The sequence below is a fragment of the Thermobia domestica genome, chromosome 5 (genome assembly GCF_964235325.1).
Source record: "Thermobia domestica chromosome 5, izTheDome1.hap1.1, whole genome shotgun sequence".
Taxonomy (NCBI): Eukaryota; Metazoa; Arthropoda; class Insecta; order Zygentoma; family Lepismatidae; genus Thermobia; species Thermobia domestica.
Genome location: NC_137458.1, coordinates 64650737 through 64677131, shown reverse-complemented (window position 1 = coordinate 64677131; position 26395 = coordinate 64650737). Strand labels below are relative to the sequence as shown.

At 37.0% G+C, this 26395-nt stretch overlaps 2 protein-coding genes across 2 annotated transcripts; both read left to right on the top strand.

Moving 5' to 3' along the window:
- Nucleotides 1–21797: 21797 nt before the first annotated feature.
- Nucleotides 21798–23600, top strand: LOC145685112 (uncharacterized). The gene has a single exon (XM_081757459.1). The coding sequence runs from the start codon at nt 21798–21800 to the stop codon at nt 23598–23600; it is 1803 nt and encodes a 600-aa protein (XP_081613585.1).
- Nucleotides 23601–24105: 505 nt separating this feature from the next.
- On the top strand, nt 24106–25245 carry LOC145685111 (uncharacterized). The gene has a single exon (XM_081757458.1). It carries the CDS (start codon nt 24106–24108, stop codon nt 25243–25245), a length of 1140 nt encoding a protein of 379 aa, XP_081613584.1.
- Nucleotides 25246–26395: the final 1150 nt, after the last annotated feature.

The following is a 26395-nucleotide window of genomic DNA, read 5'->3' as shown; positions in this document are numbered from 1 at the left end:
AACTTTCCACAAATGAATTTGACGGTGGGATCCTTAGGCAAAAGAAGACGACTTTAAATAAATTTGGCAACTCGGAGCTTTTCTGAAATAGCATTTGCCATTTACTGGCCACACTCATGACGACTCATTAAAAATTGCGGGCTTTAAAGTCGTTGTCTGAGGTAAATTTGTCATTTGGGCAAAATATGGGACTTTTGCTGCCCCGTATCGAAGCTCCCCGGGACGCGAGACAAAATCATAAAATAAGGGACTGTCCCTTAAAATCCGGGACATTCGAGAACCCTGAGTTTGATGTTTTACGTGATTTTTCTGCTTGCTAAAAAAAAAAAGTCACGTGGCGTGTGTAGGCACTATAGTTGCATAATACTTGCAGTACCTTTATGTGGTAAAATTAACAACACAAAAATGTTTTATTGTTTTAATTATGGTATATTGTTGTGTATCATTTTGTCTGGGAGCAATGATATGTTGGTTAGCAGAGCCATTGTATATACAATAAATCGAATTTTGAAAACTGGATTACAATCGCTGCCTTCCACTGCAAATTCTACTACTATTTCAAAGGAAAATATTCCCGATCACTTTCCTGATTCTGAAGCATATATCCCCATACCAGATACAGTTACATAATTGTTAACTGGTCTTCATACTGATCCTAGTAAGTGTTGTTTTTTGCTTGTGTAATTAATTTTATTTATTTATGTTTCTGATTAGTAATGGGATCTATGCGTAGGTTAGTACTTTTCTAAAGAAGAAAAAAAAAACAGACGTAAAACCTTTAACTTATGTGCAAGAGTGCCGATTTCTGTGTAACTTTGGGGGAGCCCTATGGCAGATACGCTTTAGTAGAACAGGAAAACGAATTACCATGTACTGTAGAAATTGGAGAACCTACTTCAACTTAGCATACCTCTCCCCCTCAATTAGGGGAGCCAATTTCAAATTCGGGGGGCCCGGCCTCCAAAGCTTCCCAAGTTTGATGTCCTTGCTAATGGAATAGAAGAAGAACCCAGAGCCTTTATTTCAGATACTATCCCAGTATATGGTGTGCCAGTGGTAACCCCAAATTTCCCTAATATTTATCTACAATAGATAAAATGATTTTATTTATTTTGTGAAATGTCGTAGTAATATATTAGTAGAGTTCTATTTACATCTTGCTAAAACAGATAATAATAATATACAAAGATCCCATGTTTTAGAAATATATTTATGTATTTCTGACAATCTACCATATGAAACCTACTAATATGATAATGCCAGGAAGAAAATACACATAACCATTTTGCACTAGGAGAAAAATAGACACATTCATTAAAGTGTAAACTAAAAGTGAAATTCAGTTAAATCATAACGCAAACGAAATCTAATCCTTAACAATTCAGTCTGTACACACTATATGCACAATAAGAAATAAGTCAACTTATAACATTTTTAAGGAATTAGTCAATTCATAACATTTTAGCCTGTTGTTCACTACTATTGTCACAATTTGTATAGTACTTTAATGTTCCCATTTATGGTTTTCTTTTCAGACATTTTATTAGGAACAGTGAAATTAGCTCCTACTGGTTTCTTAGGAAGTTTTGTAGATCGGAAAATTATTCAAGGTATAGATTGTGCCTCATGTCACAAAATTATCAGTCAGGACAAATGCAATTCCACGCTTATGAACTTGATATATAAACAAGACAGTAGAAACGTAATGCGCTATCCTACAAAAGAACTAGTATGGGTGATTCACGTTGAAAAGGCCCATCGGTTTGTGAACATCCGAATTTCGGAAACTCTTTACGCCTATATTGTTTCCTTTCTGCAACACGTTTAGTATTTGCAGTGCCTCTTTTCGGACAATCATTCATTCAAATTAAGTGTAAAAGTTTGCGATGTAATAGTTCCAGTGTTGCTGAAGAACATAGCAGATGTTGAAACAGGATGTTTTGAACATGCAAAATTTCTAAATGCCAAGCCATTATCTAGGGAAATATTTCGTTTGTAATTTGTAAAGGATTTCTTCCCGGTGTGTTTGTATTATCTTTTATTATTAATTAATCGATAGTAATTGTATTCAATTTTAAAACCAGTTTAGTTTTTGTAATACTATGTGGGGGGGGGGCTTTTCCTGTTATAGCTAGCTATTTGATTTCCCTGCTACACAGAGAAAATTTTGGTGCACGTAACTAGCGCCACAGCGGCTCCTAAAGGAACTAGGCTCTGTTCGCTTCTCTGAGCTATTTGGGAAGGCGCTAAGAGATCGTAGCCGGCGATGCTCAAGGTGGCAGGGAAAGCTTTCCCTATAAACACCGCAAAATGTAAGAAAAGCCTCATTTGACTATGCTGAAAAGAAAGCACTGAAACATTCTTTCAATAGGGAGACGCGATCGGCGGGAAAAGATTGGCTTCGATTGTTTCTCAAACGAAACCCAGAATTATTATTACGAACCCTGAAACAGCCATCTCTTGCAAGAGCAAAAGGTTTCAACAAGAAAGTTGTCACAGAATATTTTGATCTCCTGCATCAAACCGGCACTGGCTTGGTCAACTCTCCGGAACACATCTAGAACGTGGAAGAGACAGGCCTTCCTTTCAACAATAAACCAAAGCGTGTTGTGGCAGACAAAGGCTGTTCAAATGCAGTGTTCGTGACATGCGCCGAGAAAGGAGAAAATGTTTCGTTAATTACGTGATGTAATGCTGCAAGCACTTTCATTTCTCTGTCCTGGGTTATCTGCAATGTGTAACTGGATCCAATGTTCAAGATGCAGTCGTTGGTACCAGATAGTCTGTGTGAGCATTGATGTACTTTTTATCTGTGGATGATACAGAACCAGTGCGTGAGCACATGTCAGCATTGCTTAGTTCTACGGGGTCTACGTTCCCCCAAGGAGTTTTAATACACAGTAGATATATTATTGATTTTGTTTTGACTTCAGTAAATCTCTTCCTTTGTTCTTATTGGACAGGTCATATATGCAGATTATTCTTTCCTAAAATATATACGTTTAGTATTTCTGCATATTTTTAGTGCTTTTTTTTAATGTTCAGTGTCACCCCTCCCGTGTTCAGTTTTACCTCTCGATCGTGGGTGACTCAGAACAGAACACACGTGTTCATTTCCACGCACGTAGCATCCATTCTATACCAGATATCGCGCAGTGCTTGCATCGAGTGTTGAACAACATATTGGGGTTTCGATTCCATGTGAAGTTTCTTCCATTCGTTGCGAACCGTTTGCTTATAAGGTAAATTACCATGAAATTGTTCAGTGTCCCCCCACCCCACTATATAAAGCGGACAAAATAGTTTATTCCGAAACAATAGAAGTTGACGGACGTCTCTCTATCGTTCTATATCGTTCTATTCATCCTTTCTAAATCGATTGCAACTACTGTGAAAGTGATTCGAAGAACCCCTGCTGCAATGCGTGCAGTTATATACACAGGGAGGTCCAAAAGTGTGGAAACCCCTCGCATAAATGTCAAATACTGCAAAATATAACCAAACGAACAATGTAGGAAGTATTAAAGGTGAGGAGAAATTGGGGATAACACAGAACAATGAAGGCCGCCATCTTGAAATCTACCATCGTGAATCACACATATAGTTTATAAATTGAAACCATAACATGTTGACGCCTTATATGAATTGGACATCGCTAGCCAATACGAAGTTATGACAGGTGTTAATATGCATCTAAGGAGCGATTACAGGTTCAATGTGCTCTCCCTCTAATTATATGTGCAGCTAATAAAAAGACTGTGTAAAACAAATATGTGTTTGGCCTAAGGATATAAAATTAAAGTTCGTGGTTTTGCACTCACACCATCTTCGAAGAAATACATACTTACTATTTCAAATATCAGTACCGATTTCATAGGCGGCGAAGTTGACAAAATCGATTTTTGACTGCTTTTTCCCAGTTTCCGAGCACTGTACGTCGTCATCCTGTCTCTAACAACGTATTAGGAGCTGAGTTCGCAGTTTGCTTCACTACGCTTGGTGGACGCCAAAAATAAAGAAGCAACGGCCGGAAATTGAACCCGGGACCACGTGAACATGAGTTTAATGCTATAACCACTAGAGAATGGTGTTCCTCAATATTAATCTTTACAGAGCGAAAATGGTAAAGGATAATAAGAAATGGCTTTATGATATGTATTCACTTTCCCAAGAATGAGATTCATCTCAACCTTTTTTCTTCTATTCAGAACGGAAATGGTGGAAATCTAGGATTTCCTGTTTCGACATTGATCGCTATAGGGAAAGAATGATAATGAATATCGAGAAGCTGTTTTTGACATGGGTTCAGCGTCTAAAGAATGTGTTCGATCTTCGCTCTTATTTCCCCACTAAAACCGAAAACATTAGAAATTACCACTTTAGGTTTCAACCAGGCCGGTAGCCAGCCCAAAAATGTAGAGGGGCCTCGGTAGAAATTAGGGAGGGGGGGGGGGGCGATACAACCATATTATAGTTTAGAACCATACTATAGTTCATTTGCAAACCTATCGTGAAAATTTCAGGATGGCAGCAAAAATTTAGGGGGGCCGGCTCCTCTAGACTCCCCGTGGATACGGGCCTGGTTTCAAAATATATTCCCATTTATATTTAAGCCAGGGGTTAAAAGTGAGGATGAACGCGGTAGGACTCAATCCCTCCACTTCCAAAAATATTTATGGCGTTCTCCACTTCCTAAAAGATGCAACGGGCACAGAAAAGCACGGGGAACGGCCTTACGTCATTCGTTTTTCAGATCCACTTCTATCCTTGCATAAAGCAAGAACAATAGTACGAAGAAAACATTTTTTTAAAATGAATTCTGAATGTAAGGATACCATGTTAACATTTATTCCTCTATTCAAAGCCAAAGTAGTATAACTAGTACAATTTCCAATTTTAATATTGTTTCCTATGAAGCAAATGCATATATATAAAAGTAGTAGTAATTTTAAATAACTTCCTGTTCTGATAGAATGTTGCGGTAAGTCGTAAAAAACAGTCATAATATCTTTTCATGAAACGCTAAATCGCTTGCTAATTTTAACCACTACTGGTTTGAATAGAGTTTTAACGAAGGAAATAGAATTTACTCTTGGGTTGATGAATCGATTGCAAAAATCCGCATTTACAGTTCTCGCTCTACTTATATTCAAACCGGAAGCAATGGTAAATATGAACAAATTTCTGGTTTTGGTAGAGTGTTGTGAAAAGTCATGATATATTGTCGTGTGACGTTGAATCATTAAAAAAAACTTTTTAATGTACGCTACCGTTTCCGTTTTACGGCAATACACTTTGAAACCTATATTCAAACCCGGAAGTAATATTAAATTAGAACCACTTCCGATTTGGGTAGAGTGCTGTGGATAATCGTGACATGTTGTCCTGAGACGTTGAATCGTTTACCAAAAAAAAAAAAAAATGCTGTCTGTTACCGTTTTCTTTCTGTGTCGATAAACGTTGAAACCGGAAATAGCTAATTTGAATCATTTCTGATTGGAATAGCGGGATAATGGAGGAGCTAGAACGTATTCTTTGGACGCTGAATAAATTGCAAAAAACCGCTTCTAGATATCTCTTACCGTTTTTGTTCTCATACCTGTCAACAGATGGACGGACACAGCTATTGCATGAGACTTTCAATACTTTTGCATAGCATAGTTTGGAAGTCTAAAAAGCAGCAGATAGCATGAGACTGGTTTTGATATCATTTTATTGTCCCAAGAACAGGTTTCATCCATCTGTTGTAATCAGAAGAGAAACTATACCTTTCCGGTTTTAACGTTGAAACCTCACAGGGAACAAAGACAAATTCGAAATTTCTTCGCACTAATGTTGCTACTGTTAAGTCAAATAGAATAACATCACCTATTTTCAAACGCCCTCTATATGAAGTTTAAGTTGTGAAAGAATTCATAGCCTACGATTACTTAGTAATTGCGGGACTTTATTAACACTGTCCACATTCAAGAACTGTCTAAAAAAATAAGTTTCAAGATATTGTACGTTGGGGTCACAGTATTTGTTGGACACTCACTGTTTTTTAAGAAAAATCGATAAACTAGTAACAGACTTCAACTCACCCATCGTCATTCTTTCGACTTTTATATGGAATCAGTCCTACAGACAACGGTGATGATTCAATAGCCTTCCCTTCTTGGTATAAAGTGTTCTTGGGCCAATCATGTGGTGAATGTCATTCGTCAGATGAGTTAAGTCGCAAGAGAACCGGAGATTAGGAAAGAGGTTTTCTGGATATGGCAAACAGGGAATGAACTCAAGGATATAAGCTGTTGTTTTCTTCTTTTCTTTAAAGTAAATCTTTTGCCTTTGACGCCAAAAAGAGATGAAGTTATTTTCCCAGCATCGTATATTTAAGCCCTTTCTTTTTGCCTATGGTTGGTTGTCTTTGTTGCCGCTGGGACACCCACACCGAGAAAACAACACCAATTAATTGTCAACTACGACGAAGCCACTTCATCTAGCCAAACTCTAATGCGTTGTTTTACTTTTCGAGGCTCCCTTTTTCTTATCTCTGTTGGAGTCGAAATGTTTTTAACTCCACTCACTTTCATGTCTCTATGGAAAGACGGAAAATGTGTGTCTTGCGTATGTCAAACAAAGGCATTAGTGAACCTCTCAAGCAAAATGGCGTTCTCCCTCTTTTCTCAAAGGGTTAGTTAGGTCTTTTCTCTCTTGCTCTCCCAAGCGACTGTTGTCTAATGGTTGTGGTAGAGTCAACTACTACTAATACTACTATTACAATGCGTGTTTAAGATATTTCACGGTCTAACTAGTTTAATGATGTAAATATAATGTTAGCAAACGTTGACGGACTATTCTAATATAGTGTATCGTCATACTGTGAACTCGATTCTTGAACAGTTTGCTTTCAAATGTTTAATTAAAACCTTCGAGCTGGAAATTGAATCCTGATACTCAAATAGAGAATGATCATCAAAGTCTAAATTGGGTTCCAATCGTATTTCGCATCTAGTCAATTAATCATATTAATGTTTTCATAAGCGATTATTAATAAAGCACTGGGTTCATATTAGGAATTAGATTTCTGAACTTTTGGCATCTATGGCAATGTTATACGAGCTTGTCACGTATGACGGATGACGTCGTACGGCGATCACACTATCCGAAGAAAGGGAAGGAGGGAAGTGGCCTTGGACCTGCATATTAGGTACCATCCCGGCATTTGCCTGGTATGAATAAGGAAAATCCAGGAACACATCACTCAGGATGACTGACCAGAAAAAGCTGTTACATTTTTTCGACCAAATGTCCCCACGAGAATTAAAAAGAATAATAGGGATGGATGATTAGATAGTTTGGCGTTTCTTAGCTCTTCCACCAGGAATCCAACTCACGATACCGTACACTAAAGATGTAAACACTTCGTGTGAAAAAAAATGAAATAAAATCTTTAAATTTTAAGGTTATGCCGGCTAGGCTAAAGGAGACGGTAAAGATGAGTAATGAATGAAATAGTGGAATAAAGAAAGTGAGAGGAAACGAGAGAACCCCGAGAACACCCACGCACACCGTGTTTTTTTCACCACAAATTCCACTTAGTGCGAGCTGGGATCGAACCAAAGAAGCCATGCACTAAAGATGAACGCTTCAACCAATGAGCCACCGCGGTCCGCCACTTCGTGTGAAGTATTGCACTGTATTGAACAGAAACATGAAGAATTCAAAACGAAAGATCGATGATAAATTGTTGGAACTATTCGACATAAATAGCACGGAGCAACCATATCACTCTTGCGCCTCAAACAGAAGCATGTCATGATCTAAGTATTACGAAAACGTTGATTTACGAATACCAAAAAAATTACGATAGGTATTAATGAAGCATTTATTTATGGTATAGAAACAAAATCGATGAATTGATTTTTAAGAAAATCGTCCGAAAAGAACTTACCTCTAAGGGTAAATTACCCCTCTTGGACTTTTTTTTAAAAAACTATAAAAGTGACTTATACTACAGTATATTATTGGGTTGTTAATAAAATGTTGATTCATGAACAATAAACTAAATCGTTAGAGCCATTTGTAAGAATATCATATTTTATTATTATTTTCATCCTCCGGTAAACTAGTCATATTTTTTGGAAGCAGAAAGTAAATTCGCAAAAACTCTTCCTGGGGAATCTTATAAAACCCTAAAGATTAAAAATTAGTACGGATATGTTAAACGGTATAGTCTGCAGATAATGTACACTCATGTACTTTTATTAAAAATTAGCCTTCCATTTCTCTTTGAAAAACCCTGTATTTTTACCCACGGTCTAAACAAAATCAAACAAATTTTGATTATCCTTGGACAATTGAGATATTTGTTTAGAGACAATGTAACCGATTACCTATGTATGATTGGGGACAAGATGGCTCAGTGGGAGCGCGCTTACCTCTGGTGCGTGGGGTCTCTGGATCGATCTCCGGCCACGTAAATTTGTAGTGGACAACATCGTGTCCATGAGTTTTCTCCGGGTACTCCCCTTTCCTTCCATATTCTCGTTCCACCAATTCTTTTTTAATCATTCATATGCTTAAATCGTCGTCTCCCTTAACCAACTGGGTATAATCATGGGATGTTAAACTGAGATATTTCATTTATTATTATTATTATTATTATTATTATTATTATTATTATTATTATTATTATTATTATTATTATTATTATTATTATTATTTACCATTTCCTGAGTATGGTCTTTTAAAGCAAGATGATTAGCCAAGTTTCTTTTTTGAAAAAAATCGTACGTTTATTAGCAGAACGGACAATCGGATATATATAAAAAAAATCATCTTTTCGGTATGTACAGACCATAAAGTATATAAATCCGTCGAAATCTCGAATTCGTTTTTTTTTTTTTTTTAAGCATCAACATACTCCTTTTATTCTTCCGTCGCTCTAAACCAAAATGACTATAGATAACAACGAAAAACATTAGCTTGGTGAAATGTAAAACTAACGAGAAAGTGTTAGTAGGCAATAATTTAGAGACGTTGTCCTAATAAGTAAAAGTGGAAGAGTTTGAGTACTATTTGAAAAGAAATTATTGTAGATGTAGCCTAATGGAAAGTATAGAAGAAGGTAAACTAAGAAAGTAAGAAATGTTAATGATTAAGGGCAATCGTTGTCAAATTGTAGAACTTAGCTGAGAACCGTGGAGCATGAAAGCTTGTATTGAGCTGCAAGTGGCCTGCCAATTATGGTAAAATACTTATGATAGTGATTGAGATGATCTCAGAATACTCGAAACAAAAATAGGGGAAGAAATAAAGAATAAAGAAAGGTACACCTCTTGGTGTTCTACAATGCTTACTCATCATTAAGTCATGTGGCCCCGCGTAGCGTAGTGGATAACGATCCCCGTTTCTAGTGCGACTGGTCCCGAGTTCGATTTCCGGTGAGGACACTCAGGCTAGTTATCCTAAGTAATGTTTTCCTGGGTTTTCGTCGTTCACACTAGGCAAATGCAGGGATGGTACATAGGTAACAGGCCGCTTCCCTCCTTCCTTTTCCTCGGATTGTGTGAGCGCCGAGGGGCATCTCTCATACATGCCTGGCTACCATAGCCATAGATGCCGAAAGTTCAGAAACCTAATTCCTAATCCTAATCAGCATTAAATCATGTATTATTAGCGTTTGACGGAACAAATATCGAAAGAAAAAGGCATATACCGTAGGCTTTCTTCAATCCAGCACGTTAAGGACCACGGCTGTACCGGGTTATCGAACTTCAATATAGTTTTAACGGGAACACCAAAGTTAAAATTGAAAACAATTAAAACATGTACTTTAGGTGTTTACGCACATTATGAACCTTTGCAAACGAAAGAAAAAATATATCCTACTGTACAAAATTGTTTATAATTCATAAATTGTCATATTTCTATTTCATAAATTATCATATTTGTATTTCGTAAATATTGTATTTCATAAATTGTCCAAGAACCAATATCAAAATTATTCATTGTGAAGTTCTTATTTTCATATTTTTCGAGACAATCCTTTATCTCTATCATTTGCTGTACGTATAGTGAGAGTCACATGCTTACGTTTATTGGATTTATTAACACTTGAAGAACTTGTGCTGACCCTAGAGAACATTTTACAGAACACCGTATGTACACAGTTGTAATAATTATTGTGTACAGTGGCGGTTCCTCAGTGAGACAGAGGGTACAGTGTGTATCTTTCACTCTGTGCCTCTAAGTAAGATTAGCATTATTTTAAAAAAATATTTAAAAATAAACTGAATTTTCTAGAGGAAAGAAGTCCATCCGTTGGCTTACTGAAATCAGTCGCTTTTGCTCCTTTTGTCGTCTGACATTATTTTACACACCTTGGTCGTTTGCACTGCATTGACATTTAAGATTCAACTGCTGACCGACTGAGAAAGAAATGTTTTCTTCCGAGTAAAACCGAGCAGTCACGAACCATACGAAGATGAAATTGTGACTGAAAGTAGGTTTGTTGAACTCTTCCCTCCAGCATATTGGACATAGTGGTAAATATAGCATTTTGCTCAGTTCAACTTCTTAATTTAATTGTACTTTATTAAACAATAAAACAATTAGTTTATCTTTTGTTACAATGTAGTATGTAATATTACAACACTTCCTATAAAAAAAAGTGGAAAAGCTTAGGTTCCTATTTTCGTAATTAAATCTGTGCAAATAAGACGGCACAGACGGCATATATATTCTCTGGCTGTTCCAAGTTCACGATCTCGGGAATTTCGCCTTGCACAGAAGTGAACCAGCTAATGTGTGATTGATTATGTGAAATTGTGTCCTCTTAATTCACTGAATTTTATAATAATGTAAAGTTGTTTTAAATGATAGGCCCATCTTTACCTTACAGTACTGAAAACCAAAATAAAATCTTACACTACTCATTTTCAAAGTAGCTTTATGTATGAAATCGTTAACGGTGTATTTACTAAGTGATAAATTTCAGTATCGGCAATGTTTAAATTGTTATTGAGGAAGGAGTTCAGAATGTCTCAGGATTCAGTGATATGAATGTAGATACTAGGCCTCCTGAATATTCCGAAAGCCATCTCTATTCTATTACTGCGCTAAAAACATTCGAAGAATCGACATTTAAGTAAATGAACAACATTGCAATGATATAATTGTACAAAATTACAATGTAAACGTAAAAATATTAGAACTTTGGATTAATCTCTGGCTTTCTTTACCAAAGCAAGAATTGCATTTAGATTACTGTATTTGATTATTTAATAACTTGCCAATCATATTGTCAAATGCAGCCATTTTACTGGTGTTTCACTAGAATTCAGAGTGACAAAGGTAGGTCTGTCATAGATATAATGTTTGACGAAATAGAGCGTGAAATTGTCAGTTTTTCCTTCGTTTCAATGAAATTGACAAAATTGCAAACACAGCAAACAAGTCGCAACTTTGAACATCATTACACGATGTGACAAAATTGTAGCAAGGTGGAAGAAAGATTCCTATGATTTATAGATGTTACTGGGGATCGATTAGTTGCAGTATTGGTTGAGCATTCGTGAAAATGAAATTAAATGTTCAATTTAAATAATAACGTGAAAGAAAATGGGAACATTGCGAGAAGACCTTCAGACACGATATCATTCATGTTATTATAAAATTGAACTCCTGCCGACACAACTATTAGGAAGCCAGGACCTACCAGCCGTGTTGTGTCACTCATCCTTTGAGGTGATATGTGGTCAGCACATCGGCTTCTCTCACTGTTGATGCTGGCTTTCTACTCCGGGGGTAACTACTTTTTTTCTTTCTGGTAGCTTCCCAATTATCCTCACGGCGCTGAGTAGACGTAGCAATAACAACATCACCTGGGAAGTAAGAACAGTTACCCATCTTCTCTCTGGTCAGACCTGGTACTGTTTGACTTCACTGATCTCACTGAAAGCTCTATTCTCCCATTGTGGACACAGCGTTAGCTGCCCATGTTACTGATATATGTTAATATTACCCTAAGCTTTGTCAATGGCAAAGATATGTTGATATTCATGACCTTTCTCCTCAGCTGGAAACAGCACCACACGCCACTGTACAAATTCACTAGAAAACACGAAACGTTGCACTGAAATGAAAATACTGTTTTAGGCGCTAACACGTATTTCGTTCTTTATCAATAATAACTGATGGTTCTCATTTCGCTAGAACAGTTTTTTTATAGTTATTTATGTATTTACATTGCAAGTGTAAAAAAGTATTCCATTAACCAGCAGATTGCATATATTTTTGATTACCTTCTAAAAGCGACACATATGCTCCTAACAGTAACATAATTACGCACATGCACATATTACTTGTAATATTGATATATTTATGTGTGTGTCTGTGTGTGTGTTTATTCAATATTGTTTTAATTAAACTTCTATTTATTAAAATTCTAGCTTTATATATTTGTCTCTAAAGAAAAGTTTATATTTTTGTCTCCAATTCTTTCGACAATAAGATCTCGAAAAAACATAAGTGCTATAAACGTGCAGTTTTCGCTGATCGATTTCAAATTTTTGGTAGGTTGTTTAGTTTTAATTGAATATTTAAAAAATGTCCGTTATTTCTTTATTACACTTTTTAGGGGCACACTGGAAGTGCTGAAAAAGTAAAGCATCACAACCCTTTGTATTATACATTCCAACACAACATAGTTGTATGCAGAGGGTATATATCTCTCAGGCGTATGTTTTATGGTCAAATGATAATGGAAAACGAAGGATAACCATTTCTCCAGGCTGAAAAGAATCTTTATTGTTTGGAGTATTTTGCCCAATGAACACCATATATCACTGACATAATAATTAATTGTGTGTGTAATGTATTTACTTATTACATACTGGATGCGAGAAGAAAGAAAACACTGATCATACATGAATTAGACCGGACCGGACTCTAACCGGACATAGGCTCAAATCTTGCAAACGGTGCAAGATATTGAAAGAAAATAATCGAAAATCTCCTCTTTATGGTGCCCCTTGCCAACTTTTTCTTTTTATCACGAAGTTCTTCACTTGTGTCTGTAAAGGGACATGAACACTAGGGTGGAGCGAAAAAATCAAATTTTTGAGTAGGGGGGTCTATCGAATTCTAATAGGGCTCAAAAGTTGCGTATTTGTGTGCTAATTAAAGAAACAATAACGGAAATAATCACACTTTGGATCTTCAGTTCGCGCAAACGGCCTGAAATTTAAAAAAAAAAAAATGACAAAAAAAAAACCCACCAAAATTAACCTTTAAGCAAAAAATATATGGATTACTTTTTTTCATTTCTATAGCTTCCAAGTACTTTATTTTAGTTGTGTGAGGTCATGTTTGTTAATAATTCGTTATTGTGAGTTATTTTATACATTTTATTTTCATAATGATTTTGTAGCTCTTTGCCCATTTCTCAATTTTTTTCTCCCTTTCTTTCTTGAAATTTCCCAAAACTCATCACTAGGAAGTGGCTGCAATTGGAGTTTCACCATACTCTACACAACTCTCCAATCAATTATAGTGTGCTAAATTATGTTGATTTAATCAAGAATTTTGTCTTAAATTCAGATTTTTTAAATTAAATTTGAAGGGTAAGGGGGAAAAAGAAGGAATGTCACAAAACTACATTTTCGTGAAAACGGCACTTTAATATTGAAAAGCTGTATAAAATGAATAGCGTTAGTCAAATCTTTTCCCCGTTTTACATGGACATTTCTACATCTACGCATGCATGCATATAGTCAAATAGTACCGACAGTAACCAATAGATAGAATAAAGCACTTGTTAATGCACACACATGGACATTCCTTGTTTTTTCCCCTTACCCTTCATTTTAGCATTGTGAGTATTTGGAGCAAAGTTGCTATAATGTAGCCATCTCTGTTTTCTTGTCCGCACACTTTTCTTGCAGACTTTGTAACAAGCGTGATACATTTTGCAACTTCCTAAGTATGTCATGGAAAATTTAAGAAGTCAAATTCACGAGCAGATTTGTCGTGCATAAATGATAAAATAGTTTATGTTGCCAAGCTTTCGAGCACTGGAGGGGGAGACAGCTTACATTTTCTTCAATCTATCAGCTCACTGTAGTCAGTGGCATCAAAATTTATTGAAGTTGTCACAAAAGTTCTAACAGATTTCCCCTTCGAATCTTGATTTCTTGCCTCTAGCGCTCTTCTGTAACCCAACTCTCGTATGTGTTGTCTATCATACACTGTCATAGCCAACAATATGTTCTCTGGGTAGCAGAAGAACGCGTTTCTCTCAATCACAGGATCGACGATCCTTTTAATGTTGTTTGGAAAATGTCTAATTGTTTGAACTACCTTCAAAATATGTTTAGGTCCATATTTCACTGACTGATATCTCTCTATATCGAGTCAGATATGAGCATATGTATTTATAACGTAGTTTACAAGCCCTTTGAGTTCGTTTGTAGGATTTGTTTGAGAAACGTACAACCGTAAGATCCGGTTTGCACATGTCAGCCATCAGAAGGAACTGAGAGATCCAGGATCTCTTATAGCCACATCTGCAACACACTGTCCTGTCTGAATTGCTTTGTTAGAACTTTTATGGCACCTTCAATAAATTTCGATGACACGGACTAAAGTGAGCTGATAGATCGGAGAAAATTTAAGCTGTCGCCCCCTCCAGTGCTCGAAAGCTTGACAACAGAAACTATTTTATCATTTATGCACGACAAATCTGCTCGTGAATTTGACTTCTTAAATTTTCCATGTCATACTCAGAAAGTTGAAAGATGTATCAAGCTTGTTACAAAGTCTGCAGGAAAAGTGTGCGGACAAGAAAACAGAGATGGCTATAGAGCTACTTTGCTCTCAAGACTCACAATGCCAAAATTTAATTTTAGAAAAATCTGAATTTAAGACAACGTCCTTGACTAAATCGACATAATTTAGCAAACCCTAATTGATTGAAGAGTTGTGTAGGGTGTGGTTGGAACTCGAATTACAGCCATCTTCTCGTGATGAGTTCTGGGCTATTTCAAGAGGAAAAAAATGGACGAAGAACTGCAAAATTATTATGAAATTAAATGTATAAAATAACTCACATTAACGAATTATTAACAAACATGGCCTCACACAACTAAAATAAAGTGCTTGGACGCTATAGAAATAAAAAAAAAGTAATCTGTATATTTCTTGCATAAAGGTAAAGTTTGGTGCTATTTGTCATTTTTTTAAATTTCAGGTCGTTTGCGGGAACTGAAGATAAAAAGTGTGATTATTTTGGTTACTTTCCCATTAATTAGCAGTGATTATTTTGGTTACTTTCCCATTAATTAGCACTCAAATACACAACTTTTGAGCTTATTAGAATTCGATACTCGAAATCTGACGCTTTCCGCAAAAAGGTAAATTTTGGTATTTTCTGTCATTTTTTTTCAAACTTTTTTTTCAAACTGAAGATCCAAATTGTGTTTTTTTCGTTATTTTTTCATTGATTAGCATGCGAATACGCAACTTTTGAGTCCTATTAGAACTCGATACTCGAAAATTTGATTTTTTTGCCCCACCCTAATGTACACTCACGTCCAAAATTATTGTCGCATGTCTATAAATATGTTGTTGTAGAAATATAATTTGATAACAAATTCGCCCGGAATTTCTTACAATGTTAGTATGGTATAATCGGCAAAGACATGTATGTGGCAAATTTCATGTTAAAAGAGCAGTAAATAAGAACAATAAAACAAAATTAAAACTTTCTTGTCCATTTAGAAACATTTTGTTTTACTCATTCTAATTTTCGTATTTATAATTCTTTTCCTATGAAATTTGCTACAAATATACATTTCCCTATTATACACATAGTATGACTATTAAAAGTACCCTGCAATATCATTGTCAAATTATATTCGTACAAGAAGACAGGTATAGATATGCGACAATCATTTTGAGTATGAGTATACATATGTTGTGAGGAATGACAAGGAGATTCGTGCTCATATGTGAATGATGCGCTGTGTAGATAGCGTAGGGTCAGCTAAAGCCTGTGACAAACATCTTGGCATTTCAGCTAAACGAATAAAACGCAAGCTCTGGCGCGACGTTGACAAATCGTAAAGGGGTGTGGCTATGCTAAGCAGACAAACTACAGCGCGATCAGGTGGCAGGGGATAGACGTGGATGTGTACAAAACAAACGTGGCAATACCGCTGGCCTCTCATTTGCTAGCAACATTTAAAGGGAACTTGGAGCACCGCCTTCAAATGTTAAAATGTTTGTCACGCCGTTTAGTATGTATTTAAAAATGTTGTGTAGAAATACCCTTGAATTGCTTTTATACCTCTTGTTTACGTTTTCCACAGATTGTAACAAAATTTGAATAACACGTTTGTAATAACAACTACCCTAAAGGGGTAAAGGGATATTCTAAATAAATACTTGAAAAACATGGAATTGTGACTAATTCTGGTGGAATTGGGACTGAAATCAATTGTGCTTTGTTTCCGTTCTGATTATACGAGAGAAGTTCAAGGTTATGTGATTTTTATATATTTACTCGTGGTGCTATGAAATATATCATTCGCTTTAATTTGTATAGTTAATTTTTCAGCTGCAGTGATCACCTTAATTACTACGAAGTTCATTTTTTAAAACCGGATTACGAGAATGCTAAAAGGATTATAACACTTTGCACGTTATCATCACTCTTTTCTTTTCTATACCAAGACAGCCACGTATGAAAAGAGTAAAATTTACACACACACAAAAAAATTACTTGTTGCATGACCAAAGAGAAATGTTCATACTTATAGAACTGTATAATGTCTGTAATCTCGGTAAATCAGCGTAGGACGAAATCATTTGCTACAATCAGAGCTTCTGAACATCATGACATCTATGTGTCGTAGGCCTGTATCCACGGGGGACCTAGAGGGGCCGAGCCCACCTAAAGTTTTATTGCCTCCCTCAAAATTGCACGATAGGCTTGCAAATGAACTACAGAGTGGCCCAAAAGTAGATATACAGTCCGATACTGATCGTTCATGACATTTTATATCATTTACTTATTGTTATTGATACAGGTATTGACTTAGCTTCTTCCTTATCAGTTCTTAATCTATTTTCACTTATACCTTAAGCTCAAAACAAATTAAAGCAAATAAATCCATTATCTTAATACATTAAAATGTCATAATTTATCGATGCTGGCCTGTATACCTATTTTTCTGTCGCCCTATATAATATGATAATGAACTACAATATGGTTGGATCGGGCTCCCCTAACTTCCACAGGTCTCCCCTACATTTTTGGGCTCGCTACAGGCCTGACGTGTTGCCTCATTCCGTTTCTTGTCTTACAAACGAGACAAATATCTCTTTCAATTCGAGACGAGACGACCAACATGACAAATCTCTTCTTGTTTTCGAAAACTTTCACGAATTTCATGGGCAACTCCAGTTCATAGTGTTACATGATTCATAGTATTAAAAAATGTAAATAGATAAATTGTACCAACACATAAAAGAGCATTTATCAACATTGAAAGATATGCACGACATTATGATAAATTCCAATGATAAATTTAGTTTAAATGTTATAACACACCATTTTGTGAATCCATTTCATAAAGATAGGCCCGTGACTTCGCGGTGCTGTGCTGCTCTGACGTTCACTCAAAACTTATATTGTACTGTCGTGTAAGGTTATTTCTTCGTTACCTTCCCTGATTCAAATATATTTTGAATACTTATAAAGTTCACGAGATCACAAATGAATTGCACCACAGTTATGCACTTTTAGATTATATATTTTTTTCACATATACCTTATTTGTCACATTAAAATAATATACATCCAATTATAACAATATGGTTCTTCGTTCCATATATTTCTACATTAACATATCAACCAGATAAACAAGTTGTCATAGCAATAAAAATAAGAAAATATCTCAATATAATACAAAAATTATATTATTTTTTCATATACTTTCTTCTTCTTCTTCTTCTTGATAGCTTGTGCCCTTTAAATAGCACTTTTCGAACGTAAATAGAAACAATATTTAGAAATACATAGAAAATATACACTATCGTTGTATAATGGCTCCCAAACAATGCGACTTCTTTAAACTGATCACAATTAAAGAAAGGATCCTTAACCGTTAGACATTTCATATACATTGTTACCTTACTTTTTGAATAGCCATTATATATATATATATATATATATATATATATATATATGTAAATTATAATTCATGAAATAATATATTATTATCATCTTATATCAATATCATTCTCATATTCATCCAATAATCAATTTTATTTTAATTTTATAAAACTATCGATGAGAAAGACATATTGAGAAAGGCAACGTGATTATGAGAAATGAATGAAATGGTGGAATGAAGAAGGTAGAAGGAAACGGGAGAACCCCTAGAAAACCCACGTACACGGTGTTTGTCCACCAGAAAGTCCACGCGGATCGAGCTGGGATCGAACTAGGGACCCCAAGCACCGAATGTGAACGCTCTACCACTGAGCCACTGTGTCATCTGGCAGTCTTTAGAGTGACGCTACTTTACTTAACTTACAGCTTCCGGTCGCTTTCTTCCTTTCGTTCCCTCGGATAGTGCGATCTTCGACAAACGTCATCACTCATACGTGACGGACTAACATAGCCATAGAAGTCGAAAGCACAGAAATCTAAATCATTATTTTAATCTTAAAAAGCAGTATGATAGACTCTATACTGTTAAAACGGAAACATGGGTCTTTACAGTTTTCAAAGTTAGAATTACAGGTTGTAGGCAATGTACCAATAAACTATTCATAACGAAATTTAAAAAAAATATATATGATAGTCCCCTTTTTTACTTTGCGTTTATATGAGTATAAATGATATTTAAAAACTCGAACAAAAAAAAAAACATAGATCAAACTTATGCAGTGCGTCCAGTTAGCCAAATGAGAGTAACAAAGAGAATCATACGGACTTTTTAATAATAATAATAATAATAATAATAATAATAATAATAATAATAATAATAATAATAATAATAATAATCTTGCACATTCTTTATGTGCTGTAAGCATTAAACTAGTTTAATAAATATGTAACAGACCAACTCCACGTGGGGTACTAGAAATATATTTAGGAAAATTGAGCTTTCGTTTACCTCACCGTGGTCAAGAGAGTTCCAAAGATGTATTCCAGGCGCGCAATCACATTTTTTTTTTTGGAGGGATCAAGCTTGGGCAGGGGGAGGCGGTCCAATACTGCAAGCCACTATGTAGTATTGAACGGATATTATTCTGCACCCTAAAAGGCAATAACTAATTGTAAAATACTTTCAACTATATTTTCAGGGGGGAAAATGATAGAACTAGATTCCTTTTATAAGAGGAAGACTATATATGTAGTATAAAATCAAATTTTCATGCTACATCAATCATTTCTCTGTTAAACAATTATAGCTTTACTGAGAAAGTGTACAAATGTATCTTGAGTTAGGAAGTTTAGGGGGTTTTGGACCCTTTGAACCCCCGTGGGTATGCTCTTGGTGTATATTAGAAGTTATATATACAACTAGTACAATAAATTAACATACGTTAATAGCTTCACTTAGAAAAGAATAAAGAAGTATTCTTTAAACAAGCTTAAATAATATAATGCATGAAAGCAACTTTATTTATTTATTTATTTATTTATTTATTTATTTATTTATTTATTACTTTTATTTATTTTGGATTCAATTAATCAGTTTATCTTGAAACTGAAAGAGAAAATCAGTCTTATTCAGAATGTGAAAAATTCGAAGAAGGTGAGGAGAATTTTTGCCAGCGAGGCTTGGAACTGAATACCATCGTTATTTATTTAACATACTATTACAAAAAGTTAGTTTCCAGCTGTACTCCGCAAGTATATTGCAAATAATGTGAAATTATGTTATCATTTAGGTCTATAACCTCTCTGAAAGGGCAGACTATGTTTATCAGTTACTATATTTCTGGGTAAAATACACAATATGATTATCATAATACAGACACAAATGAACACATTTCGCGCTCGGAACGGAACATCATGCAGCCGCTGCCACTGGTCAAAGCATTGCAACGAGACGTCGTCACGCTTTCCGCAGTAGGCAAAAGAGCAAGTGTTGCCAGGTACATAGAAATAGTGGTTTCCGAAATGGAATAATTATGTGTTTCTCGTGAAACTAAAAACTCGTAACGATCCACTTGCCAAGCAAGGCCCAGTGCCATTTTAATATGATCAATCTTAATACTCATTAAAAAATAACACTGAAATTAATATGTATTTTTTTAAACTATTGTAATTAGTTGATTGGAGGTTAGCGTTCATTCCAGCAGCGAGGCTATATAAGACGTGAACCAACCTATAGTTTAAAATGGAATCCCAATTACCGTAATACATCAAATTTCAAAGCTTTCCAACCGAGAATCGAATCCCGTTCCCCGATCACCACAAGCGTGCATACTAACCATTAGACCAGCGACCCACGAGCTATTATTTTAGCAGTAAATTGTTCTTATATAGGCAAACATTTAAACTTTCGAGATGTAACCATCATCAGCATCGTCAGCGTCTTAACACAGTGAAATTCATTTTAAGATACTAAAGTTGTGAAGTATATTGTGAGTAATGTGAATTATCATTTTCAACTTCTCTGAAAAGAAAAATACGAGTACGTCTATCAATTTCTATGTCTCTGGGTAAAATACACAATGTGGTTATCATAATACAGACTCAAATAAACTCATTTCTAGCTCGGAACATCATGATACTATATACTTAATCTCAGTGCATAATATTTTATAGCTTGACTTTGGTACTTTGCAAAGATTGACAAGAGTCTCTCTCTCTCTCTCTCTCTCTCTCTATATATATATATATATATATATATATATATATATATATATATATATATATATATTCGTGGAACTATACCACCAGGAAAAGAATTAGACGAAATCTTACTCCTATGAAAAATGCCTCATTGAACAAACCCATCTATGGAATAGATAAGAGATCATCTTTCGAAGTACACCATGTTTCGGGCAGGGGCGTCATTTAGGGGGCAGGGGGGTGCAATTGATCCCCTAAGAGTTTGAGGAATGCATATACTTTAATCGATTGTCTACTAATATACTAGTACAAAACGTGAAAGTCTTCTTATGTCGGTGGTAGTCTTGCCGCCCTCAAGCAAAGTATGAAATGACGCCCCTGGTTTCGGGAATGAATTCCAAACAATGAGAAAGCGGGCGTATGCGATATTTCACCGCGAGGACAAACATATGTATATATGTGTTCGGGCCGATCACCCTTCCTTGAAGATCTGGTCCTTAAATAGTAATTTTTCCCTCCTGCAGAGGGCTCCGGGGTTCACTTTTATCAACCCTCGGAATTTCTTTCTTTTGGGCGGACAAGTGTGTTTTAAAAAAGAGCCGTTAGACCAGTTGCTTTTGTGTGTGTGCGTCCCTATGATGTGAAAGTGTGGTCGTCGTCGTGCCTACAGTGTTTTAGTGGACAATACCGCTTCCATAGTTTGAATTTAATGTGTTCCTACAGTTATAATTATTGTTTGATCCAGTTATTAATAAATAATATATATTCAGTTATAGAACCTTCTAATTTTAATATATGTGCATAGCAAAATACCTTTGCTTGGTTCGTACATATTTATTGGTCCTCCGGTCGTGGATCAGTGTAGGACACAGTCATTACAGACAGAGTGTGAGTGATTTCAATTAAAACATTTTGTGTCGTGCAAACAAATAACTATGGAAGCTCTAGCAATCAAAAAACGGACTCTCAAATCGAAAATCACGCGGGAGGAGAAAGCGATTGCTGCTTTATCGGCAACAGAAACCAGCTTCATTGCGGTTCACCAGGGAAGGGTCAGTAACCTTCAACAGGATTGTTCGAAGCTTCTGGATGAAATTGCAACCATTTCAAATGATGAGCAGTTTCAAAAAGAAGAAGAAGAGCTAGCGGAGATGGACAATCGAATACTGAAGATGTGTGTGGTGCTAAGGGATTTACAAGTTGTGGAAAACAATTCGGTTTCTTTTTCAGAAACAAAGCAAAGTAGTGAGGTGAAATTGCCAAAAATACAGTTACCCACATTTACAGGTAATTTGTTGGAGTGGCTTTCCTTTCACGATTTGTTCGTAGCCTCAGTACAGAGCAACGATAAATTATCTGGTGCTCAAAAACTGCAATATCTAAAAACATCCCTCAAGAGGGAGCCAGCCCAACTCCTTCAGGCGATGCAAATTACGAACAGTAATTACAAAGAAGCATGGGACATTCTGAACGCGCGGTATCACAATAAACGTGAAATTGTGAACTCAATTCTCAAACGCTTAATTACGCAACCACCCATCCAACAAGAATCGGCAACGGCGTTGCGTAAATTAATTGATACAACGATGGAGTGTACTCGATCGCTGAAAGTGCTTGAGCAACCAGTGGAGCACTGGGACGCGGTTTTAGTTTATCACACCGCCGATAAACTAGACAGTGAGACGCGAAGACAGTGGGAACTTTCGTTAAATTCCAGTGAACAGCCATCTTTCGACAACCTGGCGGCATTTCTGGACAACAGAGCCCGCGCTCTGGCTGTCTCGACCAATGGGAAGATTCGACACTCCGCAAGCAGTGACACAGTGAAAAACCGCGAAAAGAGGCTTGCATCTTCTCATGTGACAACTGCACAACGAACTCAAAGTTTGTGCGAACTATGTAATTCAAACCATCCACTATACAGGTGTTCCGAGTTCGTCAAACGTTCAGTGGCGGAGCGTATCGCGCTCGTGAAAGAAAAGAACTTGTGTTTCAATTGTATGCGCAAGTCTTGTCGGAAGGACAGTTGTTCATCCAGAAATTGCCGCAAGTGTGACAAAAAGCACAATACAATGTTACATTTCGAACGAGATGATGCGTTACCAGAGCATGATTCTAGTGTCACGTCACATTTTGCTTCCGAAGCAAATGTGCCGCATGTTCTGTTGTGTATAGCGATTGTAAAAATAAAGGGAGAAAACAGTGTGTCATATCCCTTCAGAGCTCTCCTAGACTGTGCGTCAGAGACTAGTTTTGTAACCGAAAAGTGCGTGCAAAAGCTCGGACTACAAAAAATAAAATCCAGCGTGGTGATCTCGGGCATAACTGGAGCAGGGGTAGAATCTGCAAAAGCGATGGTGGACTTGCAGTTTCAGCCGTTAGGTCAGATGAACGAAACGTTCGAAACGAGAGCGATTGTAGTGACGAAGGTAACATCTGATCTCCCAAAGCAACCCTGTGCCAGTGCTTCACATTGGCCACATTTGAAAGGGTTAAAGCTAGCGGACCCCACTTACAATATAGTGGGCCCCATTGACGTGCTTCTTGGAGCAGATGTGTTTCCATTATTAATGCTCAGTGGAAAGCGTGTTGGACCACCGGGTACACCCGTAGCTCTAGAGACTGTTCTTGGTTGGGTGCTTTCTGGTAGCGTAGGTACCACAAGTGGAGCCGTAACAGTGGCGGCATATCGTCATCATGTGAAGTGGACACAACCCTTCGTAAGTTTTGGGAGCTAGAAGAAGTTACTCCCAAAAAATACTTGTCCGAAGAAGAAAAGAACTGTGAAAAGCATTTTGCAGATACTCACTACCGTGACGAATATGGCCGTTATGTAGTGAGATTACCATTCAAGAAGAATGCATCGCCCTTGGGAAAATCACGTGACATTGCAGTCAGAAGATTGTTACATGTGAGCGCAAGTTAGCAAAACAACCTCAGCTTCAGGAACAATATCGTGCGTTCATGGAAGAATATCTGAGGTTGGGGCACATGGAGCTTGTTCCCCCAGAAGAGAAGAACGTGGCACCTGAGAAAAGCTGTTACCTTGCCCACCACGCAGTTTTAAAACCCACGAGTTCAACAACAAAATTACGAGTTGTCTTTGATGGCAGTGCGAAGACAACATCCGGGGTTTCTCTCAATGAACGGCTAATGGTGGGCCCGAAGCTACAAAACGACGTTTTCCCACTTTTGGTGCGATTTCGTGGACATTAAGTGGCCTTGTGTGCGGACATTGCCAAAATGTATCGGGCAGTGATAGTAAACAGAAAAGATGTTGACTTTCAAAGAATTGTGTGGCGCAATTTCGCGAACTCTCCTGTAGAAGACTACCGATTATTAACGGTGACATACGGAACTGCCTCTGCTAGTTTTTTAGCTACTAGGTGCCTCCAACAGATAGTAGCAGACGAAGGTGAAAACTATTTCTTAGCAGCAAGTGTACTAGTGAGGGACTTCTTCATGGACGATTTTCTGGGTGGTTGTGAAACTGTGAGCGAAGCGATCGAGCTCCAACAACAGCTAATTCAGTTGCTGAAAAAAGCAGGTTTCGAGTTGCTAAAATGGGCATCCAGTGAACCGGAAGTGCTAGAAGCCGTACCATCTCATATGCGCGAAGTGTCTGTGCCTTTCAACTTCAACGATGATAACACCATCAAGACCCTCGGGGTGCAGTGGTCACCAGTCAGTGACGAGTTTGGATTCAGTGTTTCTCCCCCCTTGCAGCGCGACGTGTGGACCAAGCGCATGATACTATCTGAGATAGCCAAAATCTTCGATCCACTTGGTTTCCTTTCACCGGTAACCATCAAGGCGAAGGTGCTTCTGCAGTCGTTGTGGAAGGAAAACTTGGGATGGGATGAAAACGTCCCTAGTTCAATGTGCGCGGAGTGGAAAGAATATTGCAAGGAACTGTCCCTATTAGAGGAAGCAAAGGTTGAGCGGTGCATCATACCTCCCAACGCTAAAAAATGTCAAGTAATTGGCTTTTCAGATGCCAGCGAGCGGGCTTATGCTGCAGTGGCGTATTTGCGGGCCGAGCTTTCAAACGGAACGGTCAGTGTGCAGCTAATTGCTGCAAGAACAAAAGTGGCTCCAATTAAAACTGTTTCTCTCCCTCGATTGGAGTTGTGCGCTGCATTATTGCTGGCGAAGTTGCTCAACGCAATCTCAAACGCCCTTGTGTTTGAGGTGCAAGAGGTAAAAGCATTTACCGATTCACAGGTTGTGTTAGCATGGATTACTTCTTCCCCTGACAAATGGAAAACATTTGTGGCGAATCGTGTCGCGGAAATACAAGAAACAGCTCGTGCAGCGGAATGGTGTTTTGTAGACGGCTTGCTAAACCCTGCTGATTGTGCCTCCAGGGGGTGTGAACCCTAGTGAATTATTGTGTCTTTCATTGTGGTGCAACGGTTCCAACTGGTTGTATGATGCAGTGTTGCCAACGGCTGCAGGACCACCCCTCATATCTGACAAGGTGACGGAAGAAAGTAAAAAGTGTGTCAGTGCTATGTGTGCAGCTACAGTGGATATCACTAGCCATTATTCATCCCTGCTCAAAGTGAAACGCGTTGTAGCCTGGTGTCGTCACTTTGTATACAACAGCAGAAGCCAAAGTGGTGGACCCGACGTGATAATCTCAAAGAAGGAGACTTGGTGCTATTAAAGGAACCTCACCTTCCCCCTCTACTGTGGAGGCTAGGTCGTGTCAAGGACATCCATAGTGGTAGTGATGGACTGATGGACTTGTGCGAACTGTCACCGTAAGAACAGCTGCTGGGGATTTTAGGCGCCCCATTGTGAAGCTATCTCGTTTACCGTTTGATGCAAATAGATATACTCTGCATTCAAATATCAACTTTTCATATTGTGTTTGATACTCTTATTCATATTTCGTGTTTTGATTTTCATTTTTTCTTTTTTTTTCTCATGTTGTGCTTATATTATTTCTCTCATATTTAGTGTCTCGATTTTCTTTACTTGTTTATTTTGTATATACATCTTGGTGTTGTTTTCTATTTTGTTGCATTACATTTCTCATTATAATATTCATGTTCTTGAAACGCGAGCATTTCAAGGTGGGGGCTATGTTCCGGCCGATTGCCCTTCCTTGAAGATCTGGTCCTTAAATAGTAATTTTTCCCTCCTGCAGACGGCTCCGGGGTTCACTTTTATCAACCCTCGGAATTTCTTTCTTTTGGGCGGACAAGTGTGTTTTAAAAAAGAGCCGTTAGACCAGTTGCTTTTGTGTGTGCGCGTCCCTATGATGTGAAAGTGTGGTTGTCGTCGTGCCTACAGTGTTTTAGTGGACAATACCGCTTCCATAGTTTGAATTTAATGTGTTCCTACAGTTATAATTATTGTTTGATCCAGTTATTAATAGATAATATATATTCAGTTATAGAACCTTCTAATTTTAATATATGTGCATAGCAAAATACCTTTGCTTGGTTCGTACAATATATATATATATATATATATATATATATATATATATATATATATATATATATATATATATATATGTTAT

Excerpts from the sequence above, each read along its gene's own strand:
- LOC145685112 (XM_081757459.1), top strand. The coding sequence starts at position 21,798 with ATGGAAGCTCTAGCAATCAAAAAACGGACTCTCAAATCGAAAATCACG.
- LOC145685111 (XM_081757458.1), top strand. The coding sequence starts at position 24,106 with ATGTATCGGGCAGTGATAGTAAACAGAAAAGATGTTGACTTTCAAAGA.